This window comes from Cannabis sativa, chromosome 7 (assembly GCF_029168945.1).
Source record: "Cannabis sativa cultivar Pink pepper isolate KNU-18-1 chromosome 7, ASM2916894v1, whole genome shotgun sequence".
NCBI classification, from domain to species: Eukaryota; Viridiplantae; Streptophyta; class Magnoliopsida; order Rosales; family Cannabaceae; genus Cannabis; species Cannabis sativa.
Genome location: NC_083607.1, coordinates 40,609,164 through 40,625,752, shown reverse-complemented (window position 1 = coordinate 40,625,752; position 16,589 = coordinate 40,609,164). Strand labels below are relative to the sequence as shown.

Sequence of the window (16,589 nt, the reverse complement as noted above, 5' to 3'; positions counted from 1 at the left end):
TGTGAGCCATAAGTTCAAATTCTAGTCATCTGGTGGGAAAGTAACAATGATTGGTAGGAAAAATATTGGCCTCGCTAAAGGGATAATAAGTAAACTAGGCCATTCTAGCCAAGTAGCCTTTTTCAAACAACAGCATTTACCCTTAATGATTTCTTGCGAAAATCGTCTATAGTGGTTAGAAGCTTCTTCCTAATTAGACCTAATGAGGTGGTTCCTAATTTTCACATTGTTAATTTCAAGTATGGTTTGAGGCTGAAAAACTTATGGTAAGAAATTAAGGACAATCTCATTCTAAGGGTCTGGGATTGTAAATTCTGGGTTAAATTGGGACATGATTACAGAGAATAATACCCCTATTCCTAGAAAAACAAATCACAAAGAAAACCCAAAACCTGGGAATCACATAATCTTAAATTTCTAGCCCTAAATTACTCAAACATTCATATATAGTTCACCCAAACCACAAAACAATACAAATCAAAAAATACATACTAAGAAATTAAGATCAAAAGCACAAAAGAAAGTCAACAAAAGGGAATGTCACTACAGGTTTGATGGGAGATTTTGGGTATTGAAAAATTTCGTGATGGAAACTCCGATTCCAAAGAAACTAGGTCTTGACGATTCTGAAGTCGAGGGATGCAATCGGGTGAAACTTGAAGAAAAAAGGTCAAAGACAAAGAGGACATTCAAGTTCAGGGAAGATGTTGGTTGAGAAATTTTTGAAGCTTGAAGGTTTAGTAGGCAGATATGGCAAAAATGGGGGAAATTTGAAATTTATACCCAAACATTGGTAAAGTTAGATTAAGAGAAGGATAAATCTAAAAGATGGGAACTAACCAAGAAAGGAACAGTCACAACATTAAATGCTGAAATGATTTGCCTCGAAGTCTTGAACTGCCGAAATAAAACCATCCAAAATTTAAATAGAAAATACGATTGTACAATTGAAGGCATTTAAAAAAAAATCATTTTCTTTTAAAACGTACCCTTTAAAGGGCAATTATGATACCTAAATTTTGGCTAGCAATAAGAAGCGAACATGTGTATCAGAGCTGGAATATGAACCATCCCAAGCCATGCATTATTAAATGCACATTAAATGATTCACCTCAGAAGGTACATTAAATAGAAATATTCAAAACTCGCTGCCACATAGGCAATAACGAGATGTTAACTATAAAATGATTAGACCAGTGAGACAAATAAGTCCATCTCAGGATAAACAGAAAACACAATGAAGGTTATTCAGAATGAGTAAATAATGAACTTGCAGTTCATTGATCCACATAATCGTATGTAAGAGCTTGTAACTCATTGATCCACATACTCGTGGGTAAGAGCTTACAGCTCATTGATCCACATACTTGTGAGTAAGAGCTTGTAGCTAATTGACCCACATACTCTTAAGTATGCTTAAGAAAGGAAAATAACTTCAATATTTATTCACCTCACTTTTGACATATGGAAGTAGCCACCTTGCTAATATTTTTCAAAAGGCAAGGGAGAATCGCAAGATCACAACAATTAGAATTGAATTTTTCTACTAAAGATGATTAAGAAAGATAACATGTAATCGACGAGAACTATCCTATACAATTAGCATAACCGTCAATGGATAAAAGAAAGTAGTTAAATTGTTATTTAATATTATCCCATGTACATAAAGAATGAAACGTGAGGAATGTCCACGTTTTATGAACGACTATGAATGAGTAGATCCCAAAGAAATAACTGTCACCTCGTACATTTATAAATAGGGACTGAACCCAGGGTAAAGGGAACGACCAATTTTAGATAAAAAAAAGAGATATTATTGCTAAATTGTATCATTGTATTATGTATTCAAACATATTTATCCTTAAAAAGATATAGACTTGTGGACTATGAAAATTTAACTTCAAAACTACGTTAAAATTTTTATGTTATTTATTATTTATTTAGTACTTAATTTGTATATAAAAAATTCTATATTTTTTTATAAAAAAATTAATATTTTAGTTAATAAAAATCTGTGTTAACGTTAACTTTCAAATTGTTACTTTGCTTATATTTTTGATTACATAAAACAATGAGTACACAAAAAAATCAAAATTTATAAAAATTACAAAAATTGAGTAATATCACGCGAAGCACACTTTAATTGCCTAGTCTATAACCTCAATAAAAATGAGAATAATTTTGGGCTTTCTACTAAGTAAATTACACAATTAACCTTTATTAGATATTAAATTACAAGAAAAAAAATTCATTATTTTGATAACCACAAAATAAATAAATAAATAAATTTGCTAATAACAACTAAATATACGATGTAAACAGAAGACTTTCTTCCAGACTCTTCTTCTTCTCTCGACATGCAAAGTCTGAACAGGCCTCCTCCTTCCTCTACAATGAGTTCACACCTATCCCCTACGCGTTCCCACTCAGTGGAACGTTTGCCAAGCCCCAGATCCCTCGATCTAGGTGGCTCCAATCCATCTTCCCTCGACACTCAGAGCAGCTCGACTCGTCCAAGCCGCCTCAGCTGCATCAAAACGATCCGTTCCAACCACTCCAGTCGCATCCGCCATAACTCCGGCCAGTTTCCCAGACGATCGAACCGTACACGCATTAATCACTCTCTTACAGGTATTAACTCTTTTGATCATCTTTTCCTATTCACTGTCAAATCTCATCAGAGAAATGGGTTTTTCTTAGGGTATTTTAGACACAAATTTGGACTTCCCATTAAATTACCTCAGGACAACCGATATCAGAAAGGGATTTTGGGTAAAGAAAACGATTTTATATTAATTTCCAGAAAAGGTTTAATTCCTTTTGCCCAAATTTTTCAAAATATAGCATTAATGTTAATCTGCAATTGTGATCTGCCTGGTACAATTAGAAATCCTCTTGTGCAGCAACTCTGTTCGAAAGTAAATGCTACAGATGTGATAGTTACCAAATCTGTTCATAGCTATTTCAAAATGTTTTCCCTATATAAGGGCAGAACATCCCGTTGGTTTCGCATCTACATTCCTATCATATCTAAGCTTTATTCTCTGCAAAAGCTTTCCAATATTAACTACTTCTGTTTATATATATATATACTTTATTCACTGTAATAGCCAATTAGTTCCCCCCAGGTCTCTCTTTCACTGCACACAACCGAGACTAGTTCTGCATATTGTCTCCAGTATTTCTCTCTCTGATCTCTCAAGTTTTCTGTTATGGTATTGTACTGGTCTTAAGTTCACTCAGTCGTTGCAATATTCGGGTCAATATTTTTCCACAGTTCGTTGGTTATTAGCTCATAGTCCCCCTGTTTTTAATTTTTCGAATATTATTGTTCAAATACACTCTTGTTCGCCCCTGTCTTTGGCTCACCATATTCTACTCAGGGTCATTTTTCAGACTTTCTATAGTCGTCATTTTACCTTATTCACACGGTCTTATTACATTCATATTATTTCATTCGAACTCAGTCACTATTGATTCACTTGCATCATGGATGAGCTAACCAAATCACTATCTGTTGCTCTCAACCTCACTCAGACTGAATGCACCATTCAAACCCTCCATGAGCCTGCCCCCACCAACACTCCTGACTCTGAGATCCAACCCATCCCTTTATTCCTTGTTGTCAAAGTTCACATGGTTAAATCTTTTAACCGCAAGAACTTCATAGAAAAAATGACCAAAGATTGGAATAATATCTCTTGGAACCCCGTGACCATCACTGACCGATCCAATGGTCTCTTCCTTGTTGAGTTTGGCTGCGACGGGGATAGGCGTCGGGTTTTGCTGCAACAACCTTGGACTTATCTCAACCAAGCAATCCTTATGGACATCCCGAATTCTTTGGATGTTCTCAATGGGGATAGCTTACTGAAAATTCCTCTCTGGGTTCAAGTTTTCAATACACCTTTCCTTAAACGCTCCGAAGAATTGGCAGTTCTTGTCTCATCCTCTCTTGGCCACCTCTTGGAAATTTACCGGCCTTCACTTCGAGAAACTTCGGGACCCTACTTTCAGCTTAGGGTCATGTTTGATGTGGCCCATCCTTTACCACGTGGATTACCTATCCACTTCTCCGGCATAAACAAAGTTGTCTGGCTTGAACTGAAATACGAAAATCTCCCGGACATATGCTTCTTCTGTGGCCAAATGGGTCATAGCTACAACAAAGGGTGCATGGATTACATGAAAGCTTGTGATGAAGCCCCGTTTCCTCCGGAACTAAGGTATGATATCAAAACTATCATGGGTAAAGTTAAGGTTACAACTAACGCTTTGTTATGCAATGAACAACTTAACTTTACAAACCCCCCCGTGGCATCATTCATGACCTCAAACCCGGCTAGTGCAGTTTGTGTAGCTCCCCCGGAGAACTCCCCTCCATTTCCCACCTACGGCTCTCTTGAGCAAGGCCCCTCCCACGGTCAATCCCAACAAGTGGGCCTATACAAATTCGGCCCCACACCCTACATTCAAGACCCTCCTCCCATGGTCCAACATGATGTCTATGCAAACACAAACACCGTTATCCAAACCGTCACCACCCAACCCGAGACCATTAACCCCTCGTACACTGCTCTCCTCAATGCCACAATGAGTAACTCCAGTGTCCAAAAAGCCTCTCCTATCTCCAACCCGAGTCACACTATCACACCCCAAAACTCTAGCAGCTCCAACTCCACCAGTTCCAAATACTGTCATGTTCCTCTGCCAGACAACCTCCCCCTCTTGGATACTAGCAAAAAACTCAAAGCCATGAATCTCACCTACCAACCAGGAGTGGCCACCCCCTCGGGCTCGAAAGCTTCAAGGAAAAGGAACAAGCCCGACTCCAAAGACAAGTTCAAAAGACAGACCGAGATGGTCAACGGTGAGCTTAGGCATTAAATCAAGCGCTCCCGCTCCGACAACCCACAAGCCAACGAAGTCTCTACTAGTATGGCAGGCTGTGCCCCTGAGCAGGCCTGCCCGCCCCCATGAAGATTGTGAGCTGGAATGCACGTGGAATTGGGAGTGATCGTGCATTCCGGAATCTCTCCCGTTTAGTGTCTACTAGTAGTCCTACTATTTTGTTTATTATGGAATCTCGGCTTGTAAAGAATGCTATTAATTTTGTGAAAACCAAGCTCCATTTTGATTCGGGCTTAGAAATGCTTAGGGTTGGTAGAAGCGGGGGCTTACTTTTGTTATGGACTAATGATGTAAAAGTCACTCTATGTTCTCAATCTATAAGTCATTTTGATTGTTATGTGTTGTGTGCCATTACTAATGTCTCGTTTCACCTCACTTGCTTTTACGGCTCTCCCGTCGACTCTCTTAAACCTCACACTTGGCCAATTCTGAAAAGGATCGGCCGGGATAATCCCCGTGACCCTTGGCTTCTCATTGGTGATTTTAATGCTTTCCTCTTCTCCCATGACAAAAAAGGGGGTAATCCTGACAGGGGCCCTTCTTCGAATTTTAGACAGTTATTGGACTCCTTTAATCTTTCCCCGATTGACCCCGTGGGACCCTCTCTCACCTGGAACAACAATGTGGCCCACCCAAAAAATATCCAAGAGCGGTTGGACTGGGGGATCATCAACAGTCCTTGGGTAAATCTTTTTCCTAATGCCGCTCTTAACCACTTGGGTTTCTATGGGTCTGACCACAGAGCCTTGAAATTAGTCACATCTACCATTCCGGGAACTGGGTCAAGGAATCATAGTAAGCGATTTCATTTTGAGAATGTGTGGCTCCAGGACCCGGACTGGGATAGAATTTTCGATCAGTCTTGGACTAAACCCTCAACCGCGGAGGAAGCTATCCCTAATCTCATCGCTACCCAATCCTTGTGCGCTCAAAAGCTCAACAATTGGAATCACAAAAAATTTCAATTTCAAAAAGCAAATCAGTAAGCTGGAGAAAGAGCTAGAATTAGTCTGGTCCACCCCTATTTGGGACAACCGTACTATAGCAACTATAAAAGATCTCCAATCCCGGCTCGATGCTTTACTCTACAAGGAAGAAGCTTACTGGAAACAGCGTGCTCGTACCCAATGGTTGGCTCAAGGGGATAAGAACACGAAGTTCTTCCACCGCTTTGCCTCCTAAAGGAAAAAAACAAACAAAATTCATCAACTCCATACGGCAAATGGTGGCATGGTCTCTGACGAGGAAGGAATTATTCGAGAAATTGAGTCTCATTTCAATCAGCTCTTCACCTCCTCAAACCCCACCGATTCTGACGTAAATATAGCTTTGGAAAGCATCAATTGCTCTCTCTCAGACTCCGAAAAATCCCTCTTAAGTGAGGATTTTTCCCAGGACGAAATTGAGAAAGCTTTCTTTCAGCTTCCTCTGGACAAAGCCCCTGGCCCGGATGGTTTCAACTCTCACTTCTACAAATTCAACTGGCATGCCGTTAGGAAAGACGTGCTTGAAGCCGCCTCCAGTTTCCTCAATGGAAATGCGAGTGTGGCCCCTCTGAATAACACCCTTATCACGCTTATTCCCAAAGTCCATCAGCCTAAGTACATCTCTGAGTTTCGGCCTATCAGTCTCTGTAATATCATATATAAAATCATTTCTAAGACTATCGCCAATAGGCTGAAACTTGTTCTGAATACTCTAATCTCACCACACCAAAGCGCTTTCCTCCCGGGCCGACTCATTTCTGACAATATCATTATAGCCCAGGAAGTTGCGCACTCCATCAAGCTTAAGACGCGGGGGAAAAAGGGATGGATGGCGATCAAGCTCGACATGGCTAAAGCCTTCGACCGTGTGGAATGGCCTTTCATAGTAGCTATTCTCAGGAAATTCCAATTCCCCCCCCAGGTTTGTCCATCTGATTTATGCATGTATCTCCACCGCCTCCTTCCAATTCAACCTAAATGGCAAAGTCTTAGGCAGTGTCAATCCTTCCAGGGCAATTCGCCAGGGCGATCCCCTTTCTCCTTATCTCTTTCTGCTGTGTGCGGAGGGCTTTTCTTCCCTCTTGCACCAACAAGAAAGAAGGAGAGCTCTTTTAGGCTTTAAAGTTGCTAGGAGAGCCCCTGCTATCTCTCACCTCCTATTTGCGGATGACAGTTTTCTTTTTTGTCAAGCCACTATTAGTTCCTGCAATATCGTCAAAGAGGTGCTCGAGGCCTATGGGAGGGCCACGGGACAGCAGGTTAATTTCCAAAAATCCTCTTTGTATTTCTCCCCAAATGTTGAGCTCAGGGATCAAACTTTGATACCCGATTTTATGGGTATCCCGGTGCGGTCTTCCTTCGAAAAATACCTGGGCCTTCCTCAGCACATTGGGCGAAAGAAAAAGCAACTGTTCCATTATCTGCATGACAAGTTCTGGGGTCACCTCAATAATTGGAAGAATAAAGTCTTTTCAAAAGGGGGCAAGAACCTTTGCTTAAATCTGCCATCCAGGCCATTCCCACTTACTCGATGGCGTGCTTTCGTCTCCCGGTGGCCACTTGTCATTCTCTCGAATCTGTTATTGCCAATTTCTGGTGGGGCGTCAATGATAATAATCGTCCCAAAACTCACTGGCAAAGCTGGAAAAAACTCTGTCGATCCAAAAAGGACGGTGGTTTAGGCTTTCGTTCCCTGGTCCACTTCAACCAAGCCTTACTCGCTAAGCAAGCCTGGCGCATCCTCGAACAGCCAAACTCAACGGTGTCAAAAATTTTGTCAGCTAGGTATTTTCCTCACTCATCCTTTCTTGATAGCTCGATAGGACACTCACCCTCATTCGTCTAGCGTAGCATTTGCTGGGGAAAAGAGTTGTTGCACAAAGGAATAATTTCAAAAATAGGTAATGGGCAGAACACTTTCACGACCCGCGATCATTGGATCCCGGGTCTCCGTGAGGTTCCTACCCTCTCCCCTGTTCCTGATAAAGTTGCCTCGTTCATTTCGCCTTCCTTATCTTGGGACTTAATTAGCTTGCAAAGATGCTTTCCGCCACATGTGGTTGAGCAGATCCTCTCCATTCCCCTCCCCCTCAGCCCCTGCCCCGATGATCACATTTGGGAACACTCTCAATCAGGCATCTATTCTGCTAAATCGGGTTACCATCTCAGCCTCTCTTCCACACCCCTCCCGGATATCCCCTCCTCCTCTTCTCCCTCGCCTTGGTGGAAAAATCTGTGGCACCTTTCCCTTCCTGCCAAGGTAAAACACTTTGCTTTCCGAGCCACAAATTCAACCCTCCCCACTGCTAAAAACCTAGCTCATAGGAAAATCATTCATTCGTCGGGGTGTGACCGTTGTGGAGGATCGGAAGAGTCGGTCTCTCATGCATTATTTTACTGCCAGAGTATTAGAAGAGTCTGGAAAGGTACGCAATTTTATCCTTACATTTTTACTAACTCTTCAGAGATTTTGTTTCATGACGTTGCTGATATGATTTACACTTTTCTAACCAAAAAAGATGTAGAGATTTTTCTTTGTACTGCTTGGCTAGCTTGTATGGTTTAACAGGAACAAAGCTCTAAAAGGTCAAGCTTTCGACCGAGATCATGCAATTCTCAACTTGGCTCAAAGCTTAATGGAAGATTACCAATCCTCCCAGCTGATTCTCACATCCTCCCCCCGCCCCAGTCAGATAATGGCTCCTCCTTCTTGGTCCCCCCCAGCTGCGGGTCTTCTCAAGCTAAATGTGGATGCAGCAGTCTCAAAAGTCAACGGGAAAGCAGGCTTCGGTGGTATCATTTAAAACAGCGACGGCCTGGTAGTCGCTGCCCTGGCCCAGCCTCACTTCGGAGGAGGATCGGTCCCCACCCTGGAAGCAAAATCTCTCCTCACTTTGCTTCAATGGTGCATCAATGAACACTTTTTAGTCCATGAGGTGGAAACGGATTGCAAAACCATTACTGATGCTCTGTCTTGCCATAAAGAAGACATTTCGGTTTTTGGTGACCTTATCAGCCAAATCAAGAGTACTTTATCTCAGTTCCCTGCTGCTCGACTCTCCCATGTCTATCGCGAGGCTAACACCCTGGCTGATAAGCTAGCGCACCGGGCTCTAGGGTTAGATGAAGTAGCCATTTGGATTGGAGATGACCCCTGTAATCTTTTTGAGTTTCTTTCTCTCTAGCGGGCTCCCTTTCTTTCAAAAAAAAAAAAAAACAACTAAATATACACTCATACAAATATACACTCATATAAAGTCAAAATCATTACAAAAAGAAATTCTCTTACAAATAAAGCTATGTGTACACTCATTATGAACAAAGAATAGGCCACTATTAAACAAATATAATATATTTTAATATATTCGTTACAAATATTATATGGAAAATTAGTGACAGCAAAATTAAATATAGAATTTGATTTTATTGTTGAACGGTCATAAAAACCTTCCCACTTACAATTTTGTCCGTCTCAACAAGCACTACATTATTAGAGACATTGGTGATAGCATGGGAAGTAAACTTGGGAAGCCCATCAACGAAAAGCGAGTACTGAATGTGTCTAATTCGATCAGGGAACAATAAAATTGGTGAAAAATCAGCGACCCACATAGTTCCATTTCCTTTGATAACAGCTGTCCCAACTGTAGATTTCAAGTCCATCCCAACAGCATTGTTTCGTTCAATCACTACTTGTTCAATGCTCCAAAAACTCCCATCCACTCTCACAATAGGAGTGTGATATTGAGGGTTCCCATTGAACATGTTGTTCACAATGTTCACCCCATGAATATGTCCCTTAACAGCTTTCAGAACAATATTTCCATCACCTAGAAAAAACCCATTTGTGACATGGACTTGAACTGGGTCTTCAATCACAATAGATGTATAATCCATGTAACAATTATCAATCCTAGTCTGCGAAATCCAAGCCACCTTGACCAATATTCCTATCCCACCAAAACCAGTAGCCTTGTTATAGCAATGGACACCAGTCACCATATTGGCTTGGCCCCTTAAAATGATACCAACCTCAGCTGAAAAAATTGCCACATCAGTTATGGCATTGTCATTACTTTCTATATCAATGCCAACTCCTGTGAAGTACTTTTCTCCCTTGTCACCACCAATGGTTGAGTACTGTCCCAAAAAGCAATTTGATATAAAGGTTTCGTGACCCTTTTGGACTAGAATTCCTTTTGTTGAGAAATGAAGAAAGAAACAGTTGTTTATACGGATTCTAACAGAGTCGATTATGAAGATTCCTCCTCCTCTATAGCTTGAATCGAAGAGTATGTCACGAAAAGTTATATCCTCGTAGAAAATTCCAACACTATCACCACTAAAGTCATGGGGTGAGTCTGTATCGATAGGGACTGAAGATGGAGACCATAGCTCTATCAGGTAACGATTTCCTGGAAATGTGTGTGATGCTCGAAGAGTTCCTCCTTTCACCTAATTAAATTCAAGTGCCAAACAAACATTAATTAGTATATATGAGATATCTGTCAATTGGGAAAAGAGTGACAACATGAAGAAAAATAAAACTGTGCAAAATAGAGATAAAATACCAACGGTTTTAATGCTTTCCTTTTTTTCCGTAATGAATTGATGAGAGTTTAATCCAATGGATCAATTTTCAATTCTAAAGTAAAGGCAATTTTTCTTCACTTATTTACCAAATTACTGTAGTATTTCTTTTTTCTACATGCCTTTTATTATGTAATTTTTCTTTTTCAGTTTGAAACTTTTTCATCCCTTGTCTACGTCTTTAAGTATGAAATTAAATTGACAAATGATTGGAACACACTCGAATTATACAAACTTTTTACAAATATATAATGATGTGTAGTCAATCTCCATCATATAATCAAAAGTGATATATTTCTACCTAAAAAGTTAAATGACTAATATTTATTATATATTACTGTGTGTGCAATTTTATAGTGTATCTATTACTCTACATATATGTGTAGTTATTACTAATTAATACACTCAAAATTATAAATGGTCGTAGTCTTATGCATGTCTATTAGTGTAGTGCAACTTAAGATATATTATAGATTAGACATGCTCTAATTATATTATTATTAATTGTTTGGTGATTTTATTTAATGCAAATCAATGGAAATTTCCTTTAACCACTGTGCCATGATGAGGGTAAAGCATACAGAAAAGAAGTTATAAAAAGCAGCCCCCATGGGCTCATAGACTACCCACTACTTCCAAAAGATGTAAATAGGTCATAAATTGGAAAAATAATCATAAATTGGAAACCATATATAGCAGATCGAATTCAAAATAAATTTCCAACCTGGACTTCTTTGACTATAACATAAGCGATCGAGTTAGTTCTGGTGAGTTATGATACTAAGAAACAATAATGTAAGAGGCAATTTTTATTGTTATTACGTTATAGTATACCCGTCCAGCACTTATATATACATGACTGTCTTAAATAAGTGTGACATAGGATCATAGGAATTTAAAATATTCACTAATGTCAAAATTTTTAAAAGTTTATTAGGTAAGTCTACAAAGTTATGTAATAATTCCAATATATTGACTCTGTGGAAAAGTTAAAGTAATTATACCGTATACACCCTCCTATAGTGTAGCTAACTATACATATAGCACCCTCCAACATTTTATATTGCAATTAGAATAAATATATATTATATTAACTTTTATACAATATGGCTGACTTTGACCCAACATTAAATATATTATACTAAATATAATATTATATTTTAATTTTCACTATTAATTATTTTTAAATTATAGTGAGCCAACTATATTATGAGTATTATTATTGAGTAACACTTTACCAATATGTATGAGTATTTTTATATTGGTAACACTTTACCATTGGTCAATGACAATACTTTATTATAACAATAACGGCATAACAGCAATAAAAATTTATTAAGCACCAATAGTGCAAGCAATTCTGTTACATACAATATTACTAGGGAAAGAGAAAGAATTTTTATTTTTTCACTCACCATGTTTGCTTTCGGCATGTAGATAATTTGTAACTTTTATTTTTGTTTTTTTTTTTTTAAAAAAATAAAAATATATATATATATATAATAGTATAGTAGTTATGGAGGAAGCCAGCATATCAAGGAACTAGAATGCAAAAAAAAAATATATATATATATATATCTTTATATATTAAAAGTGCTTATCTAACGGGGATTCTTGGTTTAACGATTCTTTATTTATTTAGTCTTACACGATTAACTTAACAGACTGTTAACGTTAAACATTAACAAATAAATAAATAAACCCAATAATTAAACCCAAAAAATTAAACAATCTTTTTTTAAATTAAAAAAAATATCTTACCCACATATCTCTCTAACAAATTCTACTATTTTTGAAATTTTTTTACACGGCTAAATTCAAATTTCAAAAAATAAACCCAATAATTAAACCAAAAAATTAAATAATATTTACGATTAACTTACATATCTCTCTAACAAACTACAATTTTTTGAAATTTTTTTACACTGCTTCATTCAAATTTCAAAAAATAAACTCAATAATTAAACCAAAAAATTAAACAATCTTTACGATTAACCCATTCATCACCCATACAGGCAAACACAACAAAAGCCTCTCTCTCTCAATTTCACCTACTGAAACAGAATGCAATCATCAGTTGTTAATTTACATTGCTTTTGGTAAAATTTACACCTTTAATACTTCTTTGTTATTTTTTGTTGTGCTATTTTGAGTGAAGGTAGCTTTATAATGAGCAGATGAAATTTTAATACTTCTTTGTTACTTTATAATCGAGACTTTGAGAATTGAGGGTTCCTTCTTTGTCTAATTTACACACGCTTTGCTTATTCTTAATTTTGTAATATTTGTTTTTCCAAGTTAAATATGTTCTTGCTGCTATTATTTTAAGAACTGGAACGAATGCAATATATATTATAACCTTATTATTATTGTTTCCAATATGTTTTTACTGGACATAAAACTTTAATTTAAATTTATTATTCAAATTTCTCTAAATTAAATATTATTTATTTTTTATTCATTTATTGCCTTACAAACTCATAATATAATACTTAATATAAAACATAGCATACGTGCATCGCACGTAAGAATATACTAGTATATATATTAGGCGGCTAAAAATAGATTTGTTAAAAAAAAAAGGATGAAAATAGAAAAGATATATCTATTATTTTTTCAAAAAAAAAGGAGAAGAAATTAGGCCAAAGTGTAGTCTCATATATTATATAAATAGGATAGTTACATAAAATAGTATTTTCTTTTTTTTACAGAAATTATATTTTTACCTTTTAATTTTTTTTTTTTTTACATTTATACAATTTTTTATGAAAACAACACAATAATAACAAGAATACTATATAAAAATAACAAGAAAATAATATCTAAACAACATCAAAACAACAACAAAAAATAACATACAGATAACAAAAAATCAACAACAAATTAGCAAGAGTACAACATAAAAATACCGTATTTTCTATAAATAAAAAAAAAACGTAAAATATTTAAAATTCCGTACAACTGTATTTTTGTTATTTTTTTTGTTGTTTTTGTGTATTTGTGGAATAATAGCTATTTAAAAGAGATCTTACAAAAGTATCCATTTCTTTTTGTCACTTTTACATTTTTACTGTCACACTTTTTTTAATATATGTTTCCACTGTACCAAATTTTCAAAAGTACTATGTTAATGTTTCAAAATTAGAAAAATACTGTTTTTCAGTAAAATAAAAACGATAACCTAAAAACAAATATAGAACAACACTAAAATAAATTTATAAACAACATGATAACAGGCAAGAAGATAATTACAAAGCAGAAAAAAAATGACAAAGTAATAGCCTAATTGTAATATGCAAAACAACATCCTCAATATGTTTTTGTATTACTATTTTTTTTACTTAGTTTTGACAAATTGACTGATCTTTTTTGTATTACTACATTATTTTTTTAATGAAATTTATTGTTACAACTTTATACTTTTAACTTTGTTTTTTATCTTTTTTCTTCTTGCTTTAGTGGTAGTTAAAATAATAATTTATTTTTTAAAGTTAAATAAATAATTATATTAATAATAGAGTAATTTTAAAATTGAAAATATAATATAATCATTAATATATAATTAATATGTCAATATCTACTATTTTTAATAAGAGTATTTTAAATCTAATGTGTGAAAAAAAAAAAATAAACTAAATATATAAATTAAAGTATAAATAAATACACATGCAACCAAAAAAAATATCAGAAAAAAATTAAAAATATATACCATTTTCTTACCTTTACTTTCTACACCTTTTTTTTCCCATACTGCCATACATTTTACTTACCGTTTTCTTTCTCTGGGAATAATTATTGCAGAAGAATGGTGACAAGTTCCAATTTCGAGGACAAAAATGTAAGGGGGAAACTATAATTGTTGGCTGACGATGAATATTATTAATTCAACATAATTTTTTGTAAATTAAAAGCTTAATTAATTACGTTTAAATTGAGAATCGTATGACATTTTAAAGCACAAAGTTTTAGAAGAATATAAAAGAGAACACTTACCACAACATTGCCTCCACCTGAAGGTAACCTTATGGGTTGGCTTATCTTGTAGTTTCCACCTTGAAAATCAATAACCACACCTCCCAAGTCATTGATTCCAGGCAACAATTCAAGGCCATTATTATGAACATGAAATGCATCCTCCACTGCCTTCATTATCGCCTCGGTACTATCTTCAACCCCAGTTGGATCTGCTCCATACCCAATTGGGTAAAACACTCGCCCAATCTAATCAATTACATAACATCACTCAATTATTATTACATTATTACATGATAATTAATGATCAAATATGATGACCATTTTTCACAAAAAAAGTTTTGGAATATTCTAAATGTGACAATATATATATTCGATCGTGAGAGTGGAAACCTACGTACTCTTGTGATGTTTGAAGCTGCACCGATTGACAACAAATTTCGATGGAAGTTGAAAGGTGGGTTTTGTTGTTGGATTGATTGGTAGTTCCATAGCTTATCTTCGTACTTTGAGGAAGAGGTAGCTTCCAGTACCAGTACGAGTAAATTAAACAGTGAAATCAAGAATAATGCTGAAATATTGAATTTCATTTGGTACCTGCCAATGCTAGGAGAGAGAGATAGAGAGAGATCTAGAGAGAGAAGGAGAGCCTTTGGTAGCACAAAAGAGTTTGTTTTACCTCTTTTAAAGCAAAATGGGATAGACCTTGTCTTTCGGATCTTGGTATTGATGTCTTCGATGATTTTTCTCTCTTTTTAAGGTATGTTTTGCAATTGGGAGTCTTATAGGCATAACTAACTAAACTAGGAGTTCTTTAACTTACTTTTATTATTATATATTGACTTCAGTATTTTGTTGTATATGTATAAAAAGAAAAGAGCAAAGGTAGAGAACCGACAAAAAAAATGTAATAAATATATATTTTTTTCCTAAAAAGCGACCAAAGTCAATTGTTGAAGTCTTCCCACCTAAAAATTACCAAAAAAAAAAAGAAGAGACTTTTTTAATATCTAAATAAAGGTGCATGCAACGGTGGTTTCGACCTCACCATAAGGACACCTTTACACAATATCATTTTGGTAAATAATCCAGGTTGCATGGTATGAAATGTATTTTTTAATATCTACCTGGTTAGAACGTAAAAAAAAAATAATTACCATTTAATGAAGGAGCGAAAGATTCATTACTACAAATAGCATTTATTTTCGGTTTTTTCTTTTAAACATTAAAAAGCTTAAAATAAAAATTTTGACAGGTTTATCTCATTGCTTTTTTTTTCCTGACAAAATCTCATTGCTTTTAGCTTCGGGCCTAATAAATATTAACTTACGTGACCTGTAGCACACATTACAGGAGATTTGGACTATTTGAGCCAGTTGGAAGCTGATGATATAGCTTCATACAATTAATTAATAGTCAATGGGGTATCATAAGAAAATATTTCAAACGTAATTAAATAATGAAATAAATTTATATATTCATAAATTTGAGTGCTTTCACAGTTGAGAAAAAAAAAAATGAAACTAGCTAATTTATGATTATTAGGCCACCTAAGGCAATTCATAAAAAGCATTAAACGTTTTTTGTGATAACCAAAAGCATTAAAAGTTAATGAAAGCAACTGGTGAACATCTTTTCCATTCTTATTTGGGACACTTAAAGCTTCTATCTATTCTTTTTATGATCGTGGGACTGAAATTGAATGGTCCCTCAGTGTATTCAAGAAAAATTGTTTGATTGACAGGTGATAATCTATTTTCTTTGTTTAGAATCATTCTCTTCGATTCGGAGAACTATCAGGGTGATTTTCCACAAACAACTTATTAGGACCACCTTAATTATTATATAAAGGAGACTTTCATTTAAAAGCTATACAATATTTAGATTTTTTAAAAAATATAATAAAAAATGTAATATAACTTAGGGCTGGATACCGTATAGTTATAATCTATTTTGTTATTATCAGGGGCGGAGCCATCATGAAAAGTTAAGGGAGCCAAACTATATTATAAATTTAAGTATAAAAAATCTCAATATTTTTATTAAATTCATAATTAAAATTAATTGCAGAATGTCTTTCTTGCATATCACGAAAATCATCGATAAGTGAATCTATACTAAATTTTTTGG

General features: G+C 35.5%; 2 protein-coding genes across 2 annotated transcripts; one reads left to right on the top strand and one right to left on the bottom strand.

The window, feature by feature from the left end:
• Nucleotides 1-2,118: 2,118 nt before the first annotated feature.
• LOC115696984 (polygalacturonase QRT3) lies at nucleotides 2,119-15,450 on the bottom strand. The gene is made up of 4 exons (XM_030623880.2): nucleotides 14,861-15,450; nucleotides 14,481-14,708; nucleotides 9,144-10,352; nucleotides 2,119-2,152 (listed from the first exon to the last, which is right to left on the bottom strand). The coding sequence occupies exons 1-3, from the start codon at nucleotides 15,047-15,049 to the stop codon at nucleotides 9,321-9,323; spliced, it is 1,449 nt and encodes a 482-aa protein (XP_030479740.1). The 5' UTR covers nucleotides 15,050-15,450; the 3' UTR covers nucleotides 2,119-2,152; nucleotides 9,144-9,320.
• Nucleotides 4,977-5,897, top strand: LOC115696515 (uncharacterized). Its single transcript, XM_030623415.1, has one exon. The coding sequence runs from the start codon at nucleotides 4,977-4,979 to the stop codon at nucleotides 5,895-5,897; it is 921 nt and encodes a 306-aa protein (XP_030479275.1).
• Nucleotides 15,451-16,589: the final 1,139 nt, after the last annotated feature.

Bases quoted from the DNA above. Each gene is read 5' to 3' on its own strand.
- LOC115696515 (XM_030623415.1), top strand. From the start codon at position 4,977: ATGAAGATTGTGAGCTGGAATGCACGTGGAATTGGGAGTGATCGTGCA.
- LOC115696984 (XM_030623880.2), bottom strand. From the start codon at position 15,049: ATGAAATTCAATATTTCAGCATTATTCTTGATTTCACTGTTTAATTTA. The intron at 14,709-14,860 runs GTACGTAGGTTT...GTAATTGATTAG, and splicing joins CAGCTTCAAACATCACAAGA to ATTGGGCGAGTGTTTTACCC. The intron at 10,353-14,480 runs GTAAGTGTTCTC...GAATTTAATTAG, and splicing joins CAGGTGGAGGCAATGTTGTG to GTGAAAGGAGGAACTCTTCG.